Source organism: Mauremys reevesii, linkage group 9, assembly GCF_016161935.1.
Source record: "Mauremys reevesii isolate NIE-2019 linkage group 9, ASM1616193v1, whole genome shotgun sequence".
In the NCBI taxonomy this organism is placed as follows: domain Eukaryota; kingdom Metazoa; phylum Chordata; order Testudines; family Geoemydidae; genus Mauremys; species Mauremys reevesii.
The window spans coordinates 73,821,514-73,843,192 of record NC_052631.1 but is presented as its reverse complement, the minus strand read 5'-3'; the positions used below and the strand labels follow the sequence as shown (position 1 = coordinate 73,843,192).

The following is a 21,679-nucleotide window of genomic DNA, read 5'->3' as shown; positions in this document are numbered from 1 at the left end:
TTTAAAGCTGAAAATGAAGTTTAAAATAGGATACTGTCATAAACATACAGATAAGGGTAGCATAAAATCCCTCTTTACCTGTAAAGGGTTAAGAAGCTCAGATAACCTGGTTGGCACCTGACCAAAAGAACCAATAAGGGGAGAAGATCCTTCCCCCACAGATTTGAAAGTTTTTTGTTTTTGTTCTCTCGGAGTCAGCAAGGAACCAGGGCAGCGAAAATACATCTCCCTAAGCCATATCTGAACTAAGCATCTAATATTGCAGAAAGAGTAAGTACTAGTAAGGAAATGCATTACATTTTATTTTGTTGTAGCTTGTGAATTTTCCCTGTGCTAGAGGGAGGTTTATCCCTGTTTTTTTACCCCTGTTTTTGTAACTTTAAAGTTTTGCCTAGAGTGGAAATCCTCTGTGTTTTGAATATTTTGTTATTCTGTAATGTATTTATCATCCTGATTTTACAGAGGGGATTCTTTTGCCTTTTCTTTAATTAAAATTCTTCTTTTAAGAACGGTGATTATTTTTCATTGTTTGTAAGATCCAAGGGTTTGGGTCTGTGTTCACCTGTACCAATTGGTGAGGATATTATTCTCAGGCCTTCCCCAGGAAAGGGGATGGAGGGCTGGGGGAATATTTTGGGGGAATAAGACTCCAAGTGGTCCTTTTCCTGATTCTTTGTCTAAATCACTTGGTGGTAGCAGCATACTGTTCAAGGACAAGGTGGAATTTGTGTCTTGGAAAAGTTTTTAACCTGCGCTGGTAAAAATAAGCTTAGAGGGTCTTTCATGCGGGTCCCCACATCTGTGTCCCAGAGTTCAGAGTGGGGAAGGAACCCTGACAGATACTGAATCAGAACTACAATTGGTATCATAACCAATCATTACTTAACTATAACTTTCCACCATTTAATTATACCTTTAACCACTGTCATTGAGGCAAACTCATGAAATCTAAGAAGACATATTTACTTCCCCTCCACTACATGTAGTTATCTTTTTTCCCCTATGTTTTCTTCCCAATATTTGTTTCTTAACAAGATATTTGTTTCTAAATCAAACTATCCTCTCTATTCCCAGCCTCTATCTTCTGCCTAATTGACTCACTGAGACCATGACCATTGTTTCTGATATCAAAATTCAGCACCACAGACTTAATAATGATAATATAGACCCTGAGTTTGGGCATCACTTGACAAATAAGACGTGAAAAGAAAGACAGGTTCATTAGAAAGAGGAAAGCTCCTGTTTATTCTAAAATATTTTGATAATCAGCAACATTGAGAAAGGCAATATAAAACATGTAAATATATGACAGCATTTAAATTGATTAACCTGCAGCTTTCTGGAAATTTTCTTATTTTTCCAGACTGACTGCCAGATTCTCATCTTACATCCCTAAATATCAGGAGAAATGTGTCACTGTGCTTACACATGCATGGAAAACAGCAGACTTTTTGATTAATTGGGCAAAATAAACTGTACATCATGATTTAGACCTTCTGGTCCTGTCATATGTTTTAAATTAATGTGGGGTTGCAATTTGAATCTTTTCATAAGTATTTCAACTGCTAATAGCAACCCCTACCCCTATACAGAGGTGCTCTTTGTTGTTCTTGAAAATATCAAACAATAACTGACAGAGAAAATTCATGTTCCAAAATGAATTAAGAAACAATGCTTCTTGACAATATTTTTGTTACAAATGGACAGGAAAGATTTCTTTATTTAAAAAATGCTAATTACCTATTTCTAGAAACTGTACAAACATTTCTTTTGGAAAAATGCTTAAAATATGGCTTGGGAACAGGAAGAGTCACTCACTTCCTTTTTGTTGTGAGGAAGTTTAAATTAAAAACAATTTTGTATATCTCCTAATTCAAGAGCAATACTAACCAATTACAGTTATAATCTTCTTAAAACTCCTTTCTGCTCTTATAATCTGAATAATAGATTTTTCTCAAAGATTCAATTTGCTTATCCAACCCATTTGAAGCCTCCCTATTTTCCACCATATCCAAACCCAACACAATCTCCTAAACAGATGAAGAATCTTCAGGGACAACATCTCTACGTTTGCTTTCTCAACAATATGGTTAATGGATATTTTTTAGATCAGGCTGAAGTGTCTTTTCCAGCATCTGTCAGGACCCTTTGGGGTGGGTGTGGTTATGGGTGTCTTCAGAACCCCCCATGCCAGAACCCCCCATGCCTCCCAAGCAGCAGGTAGTGGTGCTTAGCAATGCTGACCCCAAATGTGAAATTTGGTCTCGTGAGGATTTCCTCTTTATTAACGCCCCATAGTACCATGAAAATACAATTAGCACAAAATTTAAGTGCAGTCTGAGGCTTAGGGTATGTCTACACTACAGGATTATTCCGATTTTACAGAAACCAGTTTTTGGAAACAGATTGTATAAAGTCGAGTGCATGCGGCCACACTAAGCACATTAATTCAGCGGTGTGTGTCCATGTACTGAGGCTAGTGTCGATTTCTGGAGCATTGCACTGTGGGTAGCTATCTCATAGCTATCCCATAGTTCCCTCAGTCTCCCCCTCCCACTGGAATTCTGGGTTGAGATCACAATGCATGATGGGGCAAAAACAGTGTCGTGGGTGATTCCGGGTAAATGTCGTCAGTACATATCTTCATACCTGCCTGTAAAGCACCAAGCTTTATTTTGGAGACTATTTTTTTAGTACTTATTGTTTGGCTTTATTCATTGCACAGTCATTTTGATTTGCATGCATCATTTACAAACAGTACACTTGGGTGCACTCCTTGATCTATTATGTCCCTGATTCTCCCTGCAGTTAAGTTGTTTAAGCTGCTAGAGTCAAATATTACGACCATCTTGTGGTTTCTGAATTCAAATTTTCAAATGCTGAAACGTGTACAAAACTAAAATAGATCAACTAAAGCCAAATGAGTAACAAATAAATCAAAAGGGTAACAAATCTTACGAATGACAGCAACTAAGGCCTTGTCTACACTACAAGACTATTTCGAATCTACTTAAGTCGAATTTGTGGATTCGACCTTATGAAGTCGAATTTGTGTATTCACACTAAATACAGTAATTCGAATTTCTGAGTCCACATTAATGGGGCCGGCGTCGACTTTGGAAGCGGTGCACTGTGGGAAGCTATCCCACAGTTCCCGCAGTCCCCGCTGCCCATTGGAATGCTGGGTAGAGCCCCCAATGCCTGCTGGGGGGAGAAATGTGTCGAGGGTGGTTTTGGGTAACTGTCGTCATTGAACCGTCAATCACGCCATCCCTCCCTCCCTCCCTTAAAGCGCCTGCGGGCAATCTCTTCATGCACTGTTCTGGTCAGTGATAGCGCGGACGCCACATCACTGCAAGCATGGAGCCCGCTGCTATCATCGCCGTTTTCTCCTCCTCGCACTTTATCGTCCACCTCTTCCACAGTCAGCTGCTGAGCAATTGGGCTACTTTTCAATGGTGCTGCAAGCACTGGGGGACCATAGGGGACGTTTTACCAACATGAATGTCGGGTGGCTGGGCAAGGTTCGTCATGCGTGTGTTCTCAGGAACTGTGGGCTGCGCATACGCCTGCAGGAAGATAGTTTCTTCCCGGACCACGAAATAAGTGTTGGGGATGTGCAGACGCCTATAGTCATCCTAGGTGACCCAGCCTGCCCGCTAATGCACTTGCTCATGAAGCCCTATACAGGCGCCTGGGACAGCGACAAGGAACTCTTCTAATCCCAGCGATCAGCGAGCAGCGTGATCTGTGGCTGGTCAGTTTTTTTACAGAGAAGCTGAACGTGCCCCTGTTTCTTTACCCAGTTACTGTTGACTCTCCTCTTCGGTTACATACCCCGTTCACCCCGTTTCCCCCATTTCCAACACACGTGTAAAAATAAAATACATGTCACACTGTTACTTAAGAGAGGTTTCTTTATTCATGACTTTTCGTTAAAGGCTTGACACTGGGACGCAGACTGTGTTGGGTAGGGTGTGCGCTGATGTAAAGACCGCCTGTAAACTCAAGACATGACAGGCTCCTGCTCCTACTGCGGTCCGCAGTGCCGGAATGCTTCTTTCAACGGAGCCTGCCATCCCTCTTTTTCGAATTCTGTGTGCGGGGCGATATGTGACCTTGTGGCGGAGGAGGACGGATACAGATTCCTCTGCTGCGTGACTCTGCGGTCCAGGACAAGGACCGCTGTCTAAGATCTGTAACCTCCCTCCATCGCTACAAAGTCACATCCCCACCGCCCATTCATAACCTGGAAACCACCTCCCATACCGACCATGGTGCCTACAGACTGCACTGTGTGTGTGACCCGCTGCTGATCCTTCCCCCGTGTCTGTACCGTGTGAAAGGTGCCTGTCCTTTGCAATTAACAACCCCCTTTCCCCCGCCCCCCATTGAAACACAGTCTTCTGTGAAAAAAAATCAGAAACATTAATTAACAGCAAAGTATTTTTATTACTTAAGTAGACAGTTAGGTGATGGGACTGGGATTGGGACTTGTATGAGTCAGGAAGGGAAGGACTTCTGAAAATGTAGGGTATGGGAGCTTTTGGGTACTTGAGCACTCTGCTGGGGTGCACTGACAGTATTGACGGCCCCGGGCGCCCCTCCTCCTGGTTCTTTTGGGTGAGGGGGGTATGTGACTTTGTGGCGGGGGAGGGCGGTTGAAGATACACTACAGGGGGGCTCTGTCCTCCTGCGGTCCTGCAGAACATCCACAAGGCGCCGGAGCGTGTCCGTTTGCTCCCTCACTAGTCCAAGCAGCGTTTGAGTCACCTGCTTGTGTTCCTCACGCCACCTCTCCTCCCGTTCGCTGTGTGATCGCTGGTACTGAGAGACGGTCTCCCTCCACTGGCTCTGCTGGTCCGCCTTGGCTAGGTAGCAGCCCATACGTTCATCGACTATCTTGTCCCTTGTCTTTTTCTTTCTCCACCTAATCTTTGCCAGCCTCTGCGAGGTGGATGCTGTGGCAGGTCTGGAGACAGTGGAAGCTGTGAGATGGGAAACAGCGAGTGAATTCCTTGCAAAGATACATTTTTGCGAACAAATAACTGAGTCTAGGCTGTCTCTGTGAATTCTGTGTTGAGACCCCTGTGCCTGGTGGGGCACATATCATTTTCGCGATGAATTCTGGGTAAATGTCGCGATTCAATCCTTCCTCCGGGAAAGCAACGGCAGACAATCTTATCGAGCCCCTTTTCCCGGAATTGCCCTTGCACACGCCATAGCGTGGCAACCATGGACCCTATTTTACCTTTTGTGTATGTCACCGTATGTGTACTAGATGCCGCTGCCAGAGGCGGGCCAGCAGCGCTACACAGCAGCATGCTTTTGCTTTTGCATGACAGCAGGGATGGTTACCAGGCATACTGCACCGTCTACCATACCATGAATTGGTAAGAAGACAGTAATAAGATGCTCATGGTTACCTGTCCTTTTGCACTGCACAATGTGGTGCTGTCATAAGTGCCCCTGGCTGCTCTTAGCCAGGGGCGCAAAAGCCAAAATTGGGAATGACTCCCTGAGTCAATCCCTCCTTTTTGGTATCTAAAAATAGAATCAGTCCTGCCTAGAATATGGGAAAGTGTACTAGAGAACCTCTGTATTATAGAACCAGAGAGCACAGCTGCTCTGTGTCCGATAATACATAAATTTTGAGCTGAATGCTATTCACAGTGGGTGATCCTGAAACAACCCCACCTGCTCATTCCGGCCTTCCCGCAGCCTTCCTGGGCTACCATACCATTGTCCCATCACTTCTGTGATTAAGTCATAAAGAGTGCAGGAATAAGACACAGGGACTTGTTTGTGAGAAATGAGTGGAAGGAAGCCTCCAGCTGCAATGATAGTCCAGGCAGGACATTAAATTACTGTGGATGAAGGAGACCATCATCCTGCTGCTAGTCCAGGGGCAATTGAATCTTTTCTTTACACATGAAGGGTGGGGGCTGAGGTTGCTATGATGAGGACGGTTACCAGCCATACTGCACCATCTACCATGAAAAATTAGGGCCAGGCGCCCTTGATCGACCTGACTGATGCTAGTACGCATGGTTACCAGTCCTTTTGCACTGCCCCATGTGCCAATGGGCTGATGATGACGATGGATATCAGTCATACTGCACCGTCAGCCACCCATGGCGGGGGGGGGGAGTGAGGATGTCGTTGTTCAGTGCTGCAGCATCGCATGTATCTGCAGCATTCATTACGGATACGGTGACATCTAACAGAGTCAACACAGGACCGTTTCCCCTTTCACTTCTGGGTATGGGGGGGGGTGCGTAAATTGCCGAGCTATGCCCTGAGCCACCGCGGACACTGTGTTAGACCCTAGAAGCATTTGGAGCTCAGCCAAGAATGCAAATGCTTAGCGGAGACAGCAGGAACTGTGGGATACCTTGCATCCTCATTCCCCCCTCCCTCCATGAGCGTCCATGATATTCTTTGGCTTTCCGTTACGCTCGTCACGCAGCTGCGTGCTGAGTCTCTGCTATGCCGTCTGTCTGGAGATTTTTTAAACATACTTTGGACCAGGCGTAAAATTACAGTAATTACCCTAAATAGATGCAGGAGTCTCCGAGCGAGATCACCCTGAGGACGGTCACTGAAGGAGATAGAGAGCGCATGCTGCGTGAAAGCTACCACGAACCAGGGCCCGATGCAGCCGTGCTCGGGGAGGCAGTGCTCCATGAGTAATTAATGAAAGCCTCGCGCGGAAAAGTGTGCTACCACGGAGCACCCAATAAGGCAGCTCTCCCCAGGAACCTCCTGCTGATGCTTTTCGAGTAACCCCAGGAGAGCTTTGTGGAGATCTCCCTGGAGGATTTCTGTTCTATCCCCATATATAGAGAGACCTCCTTTTCACACACTTAAGATTCCTGTTACATTAATAATAAAAGTTAACATGGTTAAAGCACTTACCGACTGCTCCTTCCCCTGATTCAGGATCCGAGTTCATGGCCGGGGAGGGTTGGTAGGGGATCTCCGTGACGGTGATGAAGAGATCCTGGCTCTCCGGGAAACCAGCGTTGTAAGCGCTGTCGCCTGCCTCATCCTCCACAAACCCTTCCGCATCTTCCCCGTCCGTGAACATCGTCGAGGAACTGTCCGTCGACACTGCCCCATCATCAGAGTCCACGGTCACTGGTGGGGCAGTGGTGGCAGGCTCCGTAGCGTCCGTTTGCTGATTTGATTTTTTGGTAGCCTTGTCTGGGGTCCTTGATTTTCACGCGGCGCTGCGTTGCATCCCGCCTGTATCCTCTGTCTCTCATGGCTTTGGAGACCTCGTAGGTCTTCGCATTCCCTGTTTTGGAGCGCAGCTCCGAAAGCACAGACTCCTCGCCCCACACACCGATCAGATCAAAGAGTTCCCAGTCAGTCTATGCTGGGTCCCTCTTTCTATTCACAGATCACATGAACTCCTCTGCTGGAGAGCTCTGCATCGTTGCAGGTGCTGCGGAGCTCGCCCCGATGTCCAGCCAGGACATCAGATTCAAAGTGCCCAGACAGGAAAATGAATTCAAATTTTCCCGGGTCATTTCCTGTGTGGCTGGTCAGAGAATCCAAGCTCGGACTGCTGTCCGGAGCGTCAACAGAGTGGTGCAGTGTGGGATAGCTCCCGGAGCTACTAAGTTCGATTTGCATCCACACCTAGCCTAATTCGAGCTAGCCATGTCGAATTTAGCACTACTCCCCTCGTCGGGGTGGAGTACCGAATTCTAACTAAAGAGCCCTATAGGTCGAATTAAATGGCTTCCTGGTGTGGACGGGTGCACGGTTAATTCGAATTAACACTGCTAAATTCGAATTAAAGTCCTAGTGTGCACCAGGCCTTAGATGAATCAGGAAGTAAAGACATGTAAAACTATAAACAAGTTTAAAAAAAAATTACCAGAACTTCTCAAATTTCTAAAACTGTTTCAGTTCAATCATATTTTATTTACTACCATTCATTCACACAGCCTTGCTAACTCCAATTTCCAATTACTTGTCAACAGCTTTATGTAACAAGGTATCCCCACAGTCAAATATCAACTTGAAAGTGCAGACAGTCAGTAATGGGATTTCTTGAAAGCTGCAACTGTATCACTTAAAGATACAACCCTAATATTGATGGATAAACAGGAATTTGGGGGATAATAAAAAACTATGTGGCCCTTCACAACATCTGCTTTGCTCTTGCTTTTCTACAATAGTTTTGTCTTAAAAAATATCACCATTTTATTTTTAAAATATTAATTAATGGCTTGGGTTTTTTGCATTTGATCTTACAGACGGGTCAAATTTTGAAGACGAAAGCCTTTCGAAGCAACTGAAAGTATTAACCACATTCTTTGTTGTTCTAGAACTTGGCTCAAGTTCTCTTGAGTCGTTAACCTGGAAGTTTAAAGTCAGTAAGTGTAAGAGCTCATAGGGAAAGTAGAGCTGTTGCAGACTTGGGCAAAGGACACCAAACAACAGAGGGAACTGGCTGCAAGAAAGAGTGACCAAAGCATTGTAATATCTAATGAGAGGGTGTTAAAACTATAGGCACAAGTACTGAGATAAAGGGAATCAATATAGAGCCTGGTTGCAGTAACCAATAAATGTTAGAAGGTATTGGCTGTATTGGAGTGGCCTGGCAGCAGGCCCTGTAAGAAAGGGATCAGTTATGCAGTGATGTCAAGAGGCTAGAAGGTGAATTAAGTGTGCTACAAGTGGGGTTGGCTATCTTCCCTTTAATGGCAAGTCACCCTGTGACAGCACTGTACAAACACAGAACAAAAAGACAGTCCACAACCTAAAGAGCTTACAATTTATTAACATGAAGGGATTTATATTTGCAGTTTCCTGGAGCAGTGGTAGAAAACTGATATGGTGTTACAATTCCTTCATAGCCCTGCTAAAAATCTTAACATAACTCTTATTATTACAGTACACGTAAAGCTGGGGTTGTACAGACTGATTTGGAGAACCAAAAAAGACTATCTCTGTCCTTTTTCATTTATAGAAGTCCAATTAAACTATAAGGTTCTGAAAAATTCTGATACATTTTCCCCCAATCTTCCAATTCCTGTTTCTGGCTGGAACCAGATGTGCTGAAAGGCTTGTATCATGGTTTTCTGTCTGTAACAAATAGCCAGTTTTCCCCAGAGTGTAGATTTGAGGAATAGGCTTGCGGGCCAGCCCTCTAAAAAATTTCATGAGACATAGATCAATTGGTTGGTCCCAGAAGTTAGAAAAGAGGAGTAGGTTGGCCAATCAGCCAGTTACCTTATGACATTGGAAGAGGGTCCCTCTACAAGAAGATATTCCAACAAGTTGGGGGAAGTAGGGCATTTTGGGATTAAAGGTATTTGTATGACTTGCATGGTGGGAGCTAAAAGCAGATATGGATTAACACCTGAATTTTTCAATATTTGTTTCAACTCAAACTATCAGTGAATTTGAGGTTCATGCTCACTATGGGTATGTCTACACTGCAATTAAAAACATATGGCTGGCCCATGCCAGCAGGTTTGGGCTCAGGCTAAGGGGCAGTGTAGACATGGCTTCTGTGAGGGGGAGGGTCCCAGAACTCAGTCTCCAGCCCAGTCCTGAACATCTATACACAATTAAATAGCCCCTTAGCCCAAATCCCTTGAGCCCAAGTCAATTGGTATGGTCAGCCACACATGTTTAATTGCAGTGTAGATATACCCTATATAATTTCTCATCTTTCTACCACTTTTTGCCTTTGATACAAAGTTATGACTAGAGTTAGGTGAGCACAGAAATTCTATTTCATGGAGGATTTCGAGATCTCAAAATTTGCGTTTGTTCTGATTCAGTCAGAACAAAATCTGAAAATTTCCAAATTCTCCATGAAAGGAAATTCTGATTGTTTTTGTTTCAGATCAACTGAAATGTTTTGTTTCTATAAAACCAACATTTTATAGAAATGTTTTAGGAAACATTTAGAATATATAGAAAACATTTTCAATATTTACTTAACATTTATATGATATTATGATATAATATAAAATAAAATTCAAAACAAGTCATTTCAAAAGCTCAAAAATCAAAATGTTTGATTAAAAATATCAAAATGCTACTTATCTACACTGTTGGAACTCGTCCCTCCCTTTTTTTTTGTGAAATTAAATTTCAGTAAAAATCAATAAGCTTTCCCAAAGCATTTATATTTTGACAAAACTGCATTTTCTGATGAAAAACTGTTTCTAAGTTTTTTTCCAACCAGCACTAATTATCATGATGGAACTGGAAAAAATCCCTTGTTTTAATCCTATGGTAAAAAACTGATAAACATAGTGGTGTTGCAAGAGTGGAAAAATGGCATATTTAGAGAATTCTGGATAGACAAGTTTCTAAAATGTGATTATCTATTTGATTTTTATTATTATATGCATACAAAACTGAGAAGTTAGAATTCTAGAATGCTACATTTGTATTTTGTACAACTGTGAATATTACTTCTGAGAACTAGAATTATTTCTAACAAACAAAAGGAAGGAATGAGCTAATTCAACTAAAATAGAAAACTAGTTAAAACCATTCAAAACTTTAACCTGAGGCTTGAACCAAATGGAAATAGAACCTTTTATGGAGGGTGGAAATCCTCAATAAACTTATTAGAAAATTTTCTAACACTCTTACACTGACAACATGGTTTTGCCTGAAATAAATAGTGGGCATATCACAGGAAATTCTCTTCTTTTGAGATTTCCAGCCTAAAGAGGTGAAAACAAACATTTGAAATGTTTATGCTTATTTAAATTGACTCAAAATTTGATATATTTTGTGGTTAGGGCACTCACCTGAGATGTGGGAGACCTGGTTTGAAGTCCGTGCTCAGAGCAACTTTTTAGGTATGGGGTAGTGATCGTGCTTAGGCAGATTTTCTGGCTATGAGGAAAGAATGACAGGAGACATTAGATAGGGGTTTAATCAGGCCGCAACTTTATTATTAGACAGATGTCTGGGGCTAACACGGCAGATAAAATGTGTGCAGTGCAGGTGCAAAATCTATGTCCCTCCAGCAGATTCACTGCCGGGACCCTCCACTTTCAGCCAATTTTTTTTTGTGGGGGTAGGGGGAGCTTCCACTAGCTCCCCCCTTTTCATCTAGGTCCCTCCAGCAATTCCCTTGCCAGGACCTTACCAATTCCAGCCATTGGGGCGGTGTGGGGGAACTTCCACAGCTCCCCCACTATTTATCCAGGTCCTTCCAGCAATTCTCTTGCCGGGACCTTACCAATCCCAGCCAATTCTAGAGGGGCTTTCACCAGCTCCCCCGCCTTTTCATCCAGGTCTCTCCAGCAATTCCCTTGCCGGGACCTTACCGACCACTCCATCTCATACAAGGGGTTAAGCTGGGCCATAATGATGCGGGGGTTGGCTCCCTGCTGTACCAATCCATAGGAGTCTCCAACTGCCCCTGGCTTGCTGATTTACCAAGCACCTCTCCTTAATTCCTTTTCCAAGCCATTTTTCTGTTCTTTTGTGCCTTAATTTATGGAGTACCTGCACTGAACGTCTGCTATACACTTAAATAAAGAGTTGTGACATATGGCCTACCGCCATCATGCTATGCATGAACGGAGCCCAGCTAAACCTGCTGTGAGGAAGGCGAAACCCCCCCACTGCACTTGGCCAATATGGCGGTAAGGAAAAAATTCCTTCCCAGTCTTAGTGGGGCGGCTAGCGTAATATCCACAGCAGATATAGTTAAACACCCGGTATATTTGTGGCCTAAATAGGGAGGGAGAGTGGGTGCTGCCCAGCCTATTCCGAGTGATGAGGGGAGGGGCCAGGCCTAGGCCCAGGCTGACCTTTTTAAACTCCTCATTCCTAGGTGGTGAGTCATCCACCAGGCTGACTGCTCTTCCGGCAGTTTTACTTCTCTCCTCCTCCCCCAAGCCAGAAAGCATTGCCTTCTTCTCCCAGCCAGCCAGACAAACCCCTCCCTGCTCAAAGTGCAGGGCAGTGATTTGCACATAACTATTGGCAGAAACCTAGGTGCATACAAGATTAGGTAGCAGGTCAGTGGTGATTTTGAAATAGTCAGTGGTGCCTAAACAGTGGATGTAAAGAGGCAACTAGGTGCCTCAATACCTTTTTGGATCTTGCCCTCAGTGCCTAACTTCCTTAGGCTCCTTTGAAAATCCCAGCCTAATTTTTTGTAACCCATCTTCTAAGGTCAGAATTCCTATTCCTTTCATTTTAGAACACAAATATCAAGATTTAGGTCTAATTAATTAGAAGCAAGTGTGTGGCATACTGCTGTAAAATGGAGGTGATGTTTCATGCTAAAAGGCCTGGGACATCAGTTCACTTTTATCATACTAGTAAAATACTTTGAGATTTCACTTGAGATTTTGAATGCTGATATGAAGCTATAAACACAAATAAAATATAGTATACATTATCTGTGTGATGAATAATCCATTTATGCTTTATCTGAGGTGTGCTCCACACCTCAAGATAGCATTCTAAGTAAAAAAGACTGTTCAGAGAGCTTCCATTATTAACTTTTTAATACCAGCATGACACTCTTTACCTCTGTCTGGAAATGTGCTTGAGTTAGCAGAAAATAATTTGTAGTTTGTAATTCACAAACTGGAATGCATACAGTGCATGCTTAAGCAACATTCAAGTAATGTACTTTTTAATCTGTCATGATCACTTCAAATATACTAAATTACTATTGCAGATGGCTTATGATCAGGCGTAAAGGAAATACTAACAGAAATGCTGAAGCTTTGTGAAAAGATTGAAGAAATATGGGTTAAATATAGCAGAGTTGCTGCTAAGCAAAAATGACAGAGCTGCTGCTGTAGCTCAATGACCTGATTAAGAGGATACAGTGAGATACCATGGTCCTTGTCCATCTTAACAACATTCCACCATAAATTAGTCTATTAACCTCTTAATATGTAGAGAATATCTCTACTAAACTGGTAGATAGATTGTTGCAAGGCATATATTCATGTGTTCTCTGTTGCTTCTTTGAAAGTAATAGGAAAATATCACAATATAGATATTAAGGTTGAAATCCAGAGTTTGGGATAGTTTTTTTTCCTGGCACAAGGGTTAGTAAACATTAAATAAAACCTATTAAAAACAGTAACAATGAAAAATAAATACATAAAAATAAAATAAAATTAGCGTCCCCAGTAACTTTCATATTGTTACTAATGATATTCCCCAAACCGGGAGTGATTAAGTATATTCTAAGTGTACACTAAGTTTACACCCATACACCAGTCCTGGAACAAAGGTGGTCACAAACAGCATGCACTTCCTTCTTTCAAGAGTCTCAGAATGCTAGGTTGCCATGGAGTACTGTGAATCTAATCAGAAACTAATTTAAGAGAGTAAACTCTCCAGCGGCTAACAGAGATCCCTCTCCCCTTACATAACAAAACTGACACCACTGCATAGCATGTCTTCCCATGATTGAACATCTTCTAGTACCATGCAAAGAAAAATAGCTTGGAAGATCATGCCTAACAGCACTACCAGATTATGCCTAACAGCTCTACTTTGCTGTAAGTATACACTATGGCTGACAAGAGAAAAGAAAAGTCTATAGTTACTATATGGATAAACAAAATATATGGCACAGACCCTAGCTCAAATTAGACAATCCAGAATGGGATGGATGAGTGCTCTGCTTAACCAAGGACTGCCAGTCCTTTTAATGTGACCTTGACTAAACACCCAGGGATTCTGAACAGAGTCCATGCACTGTCTCTGTATTTTGGGGACTCTAAGCATACTCTTGGGGTACAGATCGTTTATTTAGTACCCCTATCCTCAGAGCTGCAATCACATGGCCTACTGCCCACTGCTGGGAACCAGTGGCAACCCCTCAGGTTCCCTCCATAGTTTAAACACACTTTCTGAGAACTCCAGTCATGTGGATGATCTGGGCCCCCAGTTTACCTCTTCAAAGGGCATGAGAAGAGTATAACAGAGACAGACTTTGCACAGGATTCTAAAACCATTACTCTTTATTTAATTGCATTAGAAACAGATATACACAACAATAAGAAACCCTAAAGGCATATCCACACCATTTCAGAGGATTCTTTAGGCTGGGGTCAGGGTCTTTCTGTTGCAGTGCATAGCTTGTATTCTGAAAAGAATGGTTACTCACCTTTCAGAACGGTTGTTATTCAAGATGTGATGCATATGACAATTATACTAGGTGTGAGTGTGTCTCATCCTGACTACAGTTACATCAAGGACTGCTTTTATAAATTCTGTTCTCTGGAGGGGTACTAGCATTGATTTCTCCTTTCTCACTTCCAGGCCTAGGAATCAAAACAGGAGGAGTATTTGATGGATACTTTCCTCCACCCACTGACAAGAGCGGTCCCACAGCAGCAAGTTGTCCTGGTAGGGGTATACCTGGAGATCAGCAGAGGTATGCTTCTATCACTGCTATGCATTTGTTTAAATCCCTCAGTACATATGATAGGCTAATGCATGGAACTGTAAACTGTAAGTGATCTCCTCCTACTATGAACTTTAAACATTTTCTGTGGCCAGGGTGAATAGTGACTTGGAAATATACATCCTTCAAGTCAAGGGCAGCACACCTGTCTCCAGGATCTAATGAAGGGATAATAGTTGTAGCAAAGATCATGGAGAACTATAATTTCTTGATGTATTTGTTTAGGCTCTGAAGGTCCAGAATGGGTCTAAGACTCCTTTTGCTTTGTGTATTAGGAAGTCTCGGGAGTAGAACCCCTTGTTCAGATATGAGAAGGCCCTCATTCTATGGCTCCTAAAGAACATGTCTGCCCTCAGAACTGACTTGTGACATGTGTCCCTAAAAAAGGAGTGGGAAGATGGGGAATAAGGAGGGGAGCACAAGAATAGGAGGATATATCCTGATTCCAATGTGCTTAGCACCCACTTGGTGGTGGTGATGGACTACCACAAGCTTAGGAAATGTGACAACCTGCTCCCAATGAGGGCAATGTATACATAGAAGGCAGGTTAGAACCCTCTTGGGGCTGGTTGAAAACTACAGACATAGAAGGCCTGTCTGAACCAACAGCAGGCAGTCCCAATCCTGGGTGCTGCACAGAAGGGTCAAGGAACCTATCACTATCACACAGGGACACTTTGCCCTGAGGGGATTATTTCTGTAGTGTAGCAGTTGCCTGATACCAACTTCCAACTATCTATTGGTACTAGGTGGAGAGACTTCCCTTCTTGGGGGTTGGTTTCTGCAGTGCAACAGAGGGCCAGTGATGGAGCTGGTATAGTACTTGAGGCCATCTATGTCTAGACCAGACCCTCCAATCTCTCTATCTGCTCTTGTCACGGTAGCTCCTACAAGAGCAGTCACCATCTCTAGAGGATGCCCTGGATTCCCTGTAGTTGGAGTCTAAGAAACCCATTTCAGACTCTGAGGAGGAATGAGAGTACTCTGCGGGTCAGGGAGGTGATACTGGGTGGCATCATCAGAGATCGGGACCAAGATCTATGACTGGACTGCAATACCAGTGGCAACATAAGGGACTTCCTGGCTATCAGTACTGCATGCTGAGGCAGAGCAGTTACTGTTGGTATCAGAGCTGACATCATGATAGATGAATGTGGTACTGGACCTGAAGTGACTGGTGTCATAATGGACACTGACATAGAAGGCAACATATGCATCATGTGCAACAGCCCTGAGAAGACACTATTGGTCTGATTAATCAAGAGATCTTTTGCAGCTGTGTAGGCCTCTGGGATGGTTGCCCCATTGTGATCAAGGGCAACAGTTCCAGTGCTGGCTCCAAGGAAACAGCCAGCCTTGATGGTACCAACTTAGAAACCAGACAGTCAATTGCTCTGCCTTGATGGAGCCAGTAGGGAGCAGTACTGGACAGTGCCAAGCTAAAGGGTGTTCTCTACCTTTGATACCAAAATAGCTAGCCTCTGCAGCTGAGGATTCCCACATCAAAGATTTTGACAACATGGAAGCTGTTCCTTTCCTTGGCTTCAGAGGCTGAGAGGGCTTTGAACCATGATGTCTCTTTGAAGAGTGCCTTTGTGAAGGGGATCTCCTCCTATCTCTTTCTTCTGGTCAGGCCAGGGAAACATTTCTGGGCAGAGAGGAACTCTCTGTAATCAGATGAGGTGGTAACAAGACAATGCCTGGTGAAGGGAGGCCTCTATAACAATGTACCTGAGTGGTTCTTCTATCACCTTCTTGTTTCTTGTCTTGGCAAATGAGACACCTGTCCCTGACATGATCCTCACTCAAGAACTTCAGGGAGTGAGACCATTGCTCACAAGTCTCTCTGGAGCAAGGTTTGAAGCCAGGGGATGTAGGCACAGGCCCCCTGCATACCAGGCAGAGCCTGGAGTTGCCTAATTTATAAGCAGTGGCAGGAAATAGGTAAAGAAAAAGAAGGGAAAGAAAGAAAAGAGGATTTGAGAACCCCCTAATAAATACCATTAACTAGGCAAAACTCTAACTGCACATTCACAGAGGAACAATTGACAGTATATGACGACCACTGACCATGGGTGGTAAGCAGGAACTGAAGGGTAGGCAGGATGGCCCTTCCCTTTTATACCTTCAGTTTGGACTGGTGGGAGGGGAGGGAGCCACAAGGCAGAGATGTCATTACCCACCACCCCTAGAGGTACTGCTAAGGAAATCACTTCAGCACTGGGGTACACGAGGCGTGCACACCTAGTCTAATGGAAATATGCAATCACTTGAACAACAAGGAACTTTCTTTCCTCAGCTTACCTTCTCTGACCTGGCCAGTCCATTCCCTTCTCCTCTCCTGCCCAATACTTCATGTGCGGCTCTCAGTCCCCACTCTAAGAGTCCTTTTAAAACTCCGACTTTGCCCTCTCTGTCTCAGTCTGGTTTGGGAATTTTGCACTTCTGCGCGGTCTCGCTGTGGACAAGTTGGGGGAAGTCCCCAGGTCAAGCTAGCCCATTGTAATCCAGATGTTTCCATCTGAATAAGTGGTCTTTGAGTCCTAACAACATGCCATTGGACCTATCAGTGGTCGTCATATACTGTCAATTGGCCCTATCTGGAAAGGATGTAGACAGAGAGGCGTTCCACGATAAAGCAATTTCATAACAACTTTGCAATACCAACCAGAATTCACAGGTTGTACAGATAGAGTCCCTAAAGCACCGCACCTGCAAATAACTACTTTCCCCTTCCTCATATATGTAAATCACTCTTATATTCCTCCTTCATTATTTCACTTCTCCCCCTTCCCTCAAACTCTTTCTTCCCTCTGTCCCCTAATTAATTTCACACTGCTCCAACCCATGATACTATCTAGATTTGGCATGAGAGTAGGAATGAAACCTCATGACCCAACATAAATAAAGTCTGATGGTTCTTCAGTCCTACCCCTCATTCATTTTGCTTTGTCCTCACCCCATACTGCTTGGATTTGAACTATCCCTGACTCTAAAGGCCAGGATGGGAAAGGAAAAGTGGATTTCAGAATCTGAGTGTTGTTGGACAGTGGAATTTTGGAGATCAAGAAAAGAAAAATGTTAGGAAAATGGAGAACAATATAGGTAAGTTGAAGGAGAGAGAGCAAAAAAAAATTGGGGCTGGGGGGAGTGCTGCATTAAGTTTGGATCAGTACCCACACCTCAGGGCTTATCCAAACTGAACTGCAGTCTTTTGAGGTTTTGGCTATCACTAGCAGTTATTTAAAATAGTACTTAAAGAATGGTACACAGACAACTACACATGATATATTGCCAAATAAGACAAACTGAGTGTCTTTTTCTAATGCTATCAGTTTTTGTGTGTAACAAAGTTATGTACATTACTATCTAATATTTATAATACACTTCACACAGTTCTGAACATTTAATGCTTGTCTAATAATGAATCTCTAAAATATAATTAATTTTGTTCAAAACATGTTTTGATGCACACTATCAAAAGAATGGTTTAAAAAAATCCCAACCTTTTACAGAGTCTGTACAAGGGCAAGAGGGTGTTTACACAGGCATTTAGCCAGGAAGCACTGTGTTTTTCACAGATATGGTCATTTAGGGAGGGTTTCACCTCCAATTTTTATAAGCTCTTCCTTTTCTCATACCCACAGTTAGTCAGACGGATACACCAGAAATGCTATCCCTAGTTAAGAAAATATTTCCTACACTACTGCACAATGTTTTTTAAATAAGAAAGTTCACTTTCTTTTAGGTAAGCACTTCAACTCTTAAGGCTATTTTTAGATATTTCACAGAGTAAAGTGAGGTCTACTGCAATAAATGTAGTAAACCTGTTAAGGAAAATGTGAGCTGCAGGATACTTTCACAGTGAATCATTAGCAAAATCCACATAAGTAGTTCACCATTCATAATTTTGTAGTGAAATGCAGTATTGTTTATTAGCAGGCTTCATGCAAATCCTCATAGGAAACAAGGTCTTACCACTTTATTTGTATGTGCTTCTCTGCATCTTAAGTTGCTGCCTAAGATCCCTCAGGATCATGTGAGGCTAGGTTATATCTGAGAGCTCTGTGCTGTAGCGCTGTATGTAAGCTTAGCAGCTGGGTAGTGTTATGGTAGCTGCTTTCCTGTGCTAAGCTGATTTACTTGTTTAAGGTCTGACCTCATCATCCTGTCAGTATGGATTCCCACCTATACAGTTAACAGCAGCTTAGCATCGGCTTGAAGTGCTAGCAGTATATTAGTCAGAAAAAAAGAGGGCTACTGGTATTTGTTCCTTTGTTGTCTTTTCTTAAGAAGAGGTGCTGAAACACAAGAGATAACAAAGAATCCATTTCCTTTCTAAAAGAATAGGCTTTTGTTCTTTTTTCCTGCAAAAATGTCAGTTTCTGGAAAGAAAGAGTTTGATGTGAAACAGATCCTAAGGCTACGCTGGAGGTGGTTCAGTCACCCCTCTCAAGGTTCCACAGGCACTGGAGGCTGCCTTCAGGAAGGATATGAGCATAGAGGGACACCGGTTCAGAATAGGTTGAAGAGCCACTCTCGGGACAGAAATGGGCTAAAGAAAAACAGCAGTCCTGTTCACCACAATATACTGGCACCAGTGCCAGGTCCAACCCCTGTGCACCACCGATCTATTCAAACCTGGCATCAACAAAACCTCATAGAACAGCTGCGAGCAAATGAGGATATCCCCAAAGCAAGCACAGAGGAAAATTGTGTTAAAGAAGATTCAAGTAAAAATATACAGGAGTTGCAGATGATCACAGACGAAAATACAGATGAATCCACTGAGAGGTAGGAGTTTTAGATGTCTGCCCTATGAAAGCTATACTCCAATCCAAATTATTCCTAAATAATGTCTTTGTTTTTAACTAGAGTTGCCTACTACATTCCTTGAACTTGCACTGTAAAATACAGATGTGATTGATAAAGAATATTTATAAAAAAAGTGTTCAAAATGAACCTGAGCCTTGCCATGCATTTTTTATATATTTTATGCTTTGCATTTTTCATTTTTGAGATCTAGTTCCTAATGAATAAGATCTGTCACTGTTTCCTTTGTTATGCATATAGCAGCTCCAAAAAGCATGTTAATTTGTTGCCCTAATTTGTTATGCATAAAAACAATGAAAAATGATCCATCACAAAACACAGTCCCCATTCTGGTTTTATCAATAACTGCAACTTTGAGAAATGTAAAATGTTGGAGATGCACCCATTATGTTGTTACCACCAGTCTGTTAGCATCTTCACTGCCCCTTTTTACTGCCTTCTTGATAAACATAATTAACCTTGAACCATGTGGAAAGGAACCCACTTGGCATTGCTTTGAAAAGGTTCATTTCAAATCATATTACCTTCACAGCTAATTTGCTACAGTGAGAGACTAAATACTCTCTGCAAGCTCAGGTAATGAAATATTACTTACAGCAATGAGATCTTAATGCAGGAAGCACAGGGTATGAGTTATTTTAAAATGCTAATATTGAGGGCTAAGATATTTATACAAGTCATTTGATTGAGGTGACGTGTAATATGCTTATTTTATTTTTGCTGATTTTTTCTAAGCAGATACCAACATTATTTACAATACCACATAAAATCAGATCCAATCAAGTGTATATTTTAACATGGTAATTTATTTGTTGTATTTTGTGGGTTTGCTATCCTCTACCAGGAAAACTGAGGATCTTTACACTAACAAAAATGCAAGACTAATTTATTTGAGACAGTTTCTGGCAGTAAGACACAGTTGACAGTTTGTGTATTTTTAGCAGTTATTTGTTCAAATTGTGAAATATAGGACATCTGTGATTCCTTAAACATGTCTGTACAAAAGAAGAGGCATTCTGAAATTTCTTACCCTGAAACTTCATTTCAAGTAGCATCCTAGCAGGCAGTGTTTAGTATACAAATTAATCACAAAACAAAATCAAATAGGGAGCAGTGTATATAAACAAGTCACTGAAGTTCTCAAACACAATCAAATCAGATAAAATTAGATGTATGCAGGTTAACTTGGTCAATCATTTGTAAGGAGGTATGGAAGAGCTAAAATATAAAGTCAGAACATGTCTTGTTGAGATAATACTAGATATTTGAACTGTTATGAAAAAAAAGTCAAAGTTTCCTAAAAATTAAGTCTAAGTTTGCTGAGAAAGTATGTGAATGAAAACAGTGCCAACAAGAAATGTATTGAATCAGAGAACTGTCCACTGACTTTTGTGAAACTATTGACCATCAATTTTTTTTTAAAACTATACATTTTGACATTCTGTCCCTAAGAAGTGAAGCCCCCCCCCAAAATGATCAAATTCAATTAGAGAAGTTATTAAGGATCTGTCTCTCAAAACAATCTATTCACCATATTTACCCTTTTGTATATAAACATTGTATCATAATGTGACAAAATTGACAAGGTCCCTCACCAAAGGCTCTTACGTAAATTAAGCTGTCATGGGATAAAAGGGAAGGTCCTTTCATGGATTGAGAACTGGTTAAAGGACAGGGAACAAAGGGTAGGAATTAATGGTAAATTCTCAGAATGGAGAGGGGTAACTAGTGGTGTTCCCCAAGGGTCAGTCCTCGGACCAATCCTATTCAATTTATTCATAAATGATCTGGAGAAAGGGGTAAACAGTGAGGTGGCCAAGTTTGCAGATGATACTAAATTTCTCAAGATAGTTAAGACCAAAGCAGATTGTGAAGAACTTCAAAAAGATCTCACAAAACTAAGTGATTGGGCAACAAAATGGCAAATGAAATTTAATGTGGATAAATGTAAAGTAATGCACATCGGAAAAAATAACCCCAACTATACATACAACATGATGGGGGCTAATTTAGCTACAACGAGTCAGGAAAAAGATCTTGGAGTCATCATGGATAGTTCTCTGAATATGTCCACGCAGTGTGCAGAGGCGGTCAAAAAAGCAAACAGGATGTTAGGAATCATTAAAAAGGGGATAGAGAATAAGACTGAGAATATATTATTGCCCTTATATAAATCCATGGTACGCCCACATCTCGAATACTGTGTACAGATGTGGTCTCCTCACCTCAAAAAAGATATTCTAGCACTAGAAAAGGTTCAGAAAAGGGCAACTAAAATGATTAGGGGTTTAGAGAGGGTCCCATATGAGGAAAGATTAAAGAGGCTAGGACTCTTCAGCTTGGAAAAGAGAAGACTAAGGGGGGACATGATAGAGGTATATAAAATCATGAGTGATGTTGAGAAAGTGG

The 21,679-nt window shown here is 42.2% G+C and overlaps 1 protein-coding gene and 1 long non-coding RNA gene across 8 annotated transcripts in view; one reads left to right on the top strand and one right to left on the bottom strand.

Annotated features, from left to right (window-relative positions):
- The window catches only part of LOC120371260, a 201,712-nt gene that overhangs the window by 128,735 nt on the left and 51,298 nt on the right, over positions 1–21,679 (bottom strand). For all 6 annotated transcript variants that reach the window (XR_005584238.1, XR_005584242.1, XR_005584237.1 and 3 more), the window contains one exon: positions 10,794–10,881. This is a non-coding gene — a long non-coding RNA (uncharacterized LOC120371260). The remainder of the gene's footprint in view (positions 1–10,793; positions 10,882–21,679) is intronic.
- KLHL4 (kelch like family member 4) overlaps positions 15,787–21,679 on the top strand; it is a 90,253-nt gene continuing 84,360 nt past the window's right edge. The window contains exons 1-2 of one of the 2 annotated variants that reach the window (XM_039486853.1): positions 15,787–15,799; positions 17,436–17,542. Coding sequence is in view for 1 of the 2 variants with exons in the window: in XM_039486852.1 (XP_039342786.1) it covers positions 18,813–19,231 (419 nt within the window). In the remaining variant the exon portion in view is untranslated. Of the gene's footprint in view, positions 15,800–17,435; positions 17,543–18,508; positions 19,232–21,679 lie in introns of those variants that run through there. The other variant, XM_039486852.1, reaches the window with a different exon arrangement.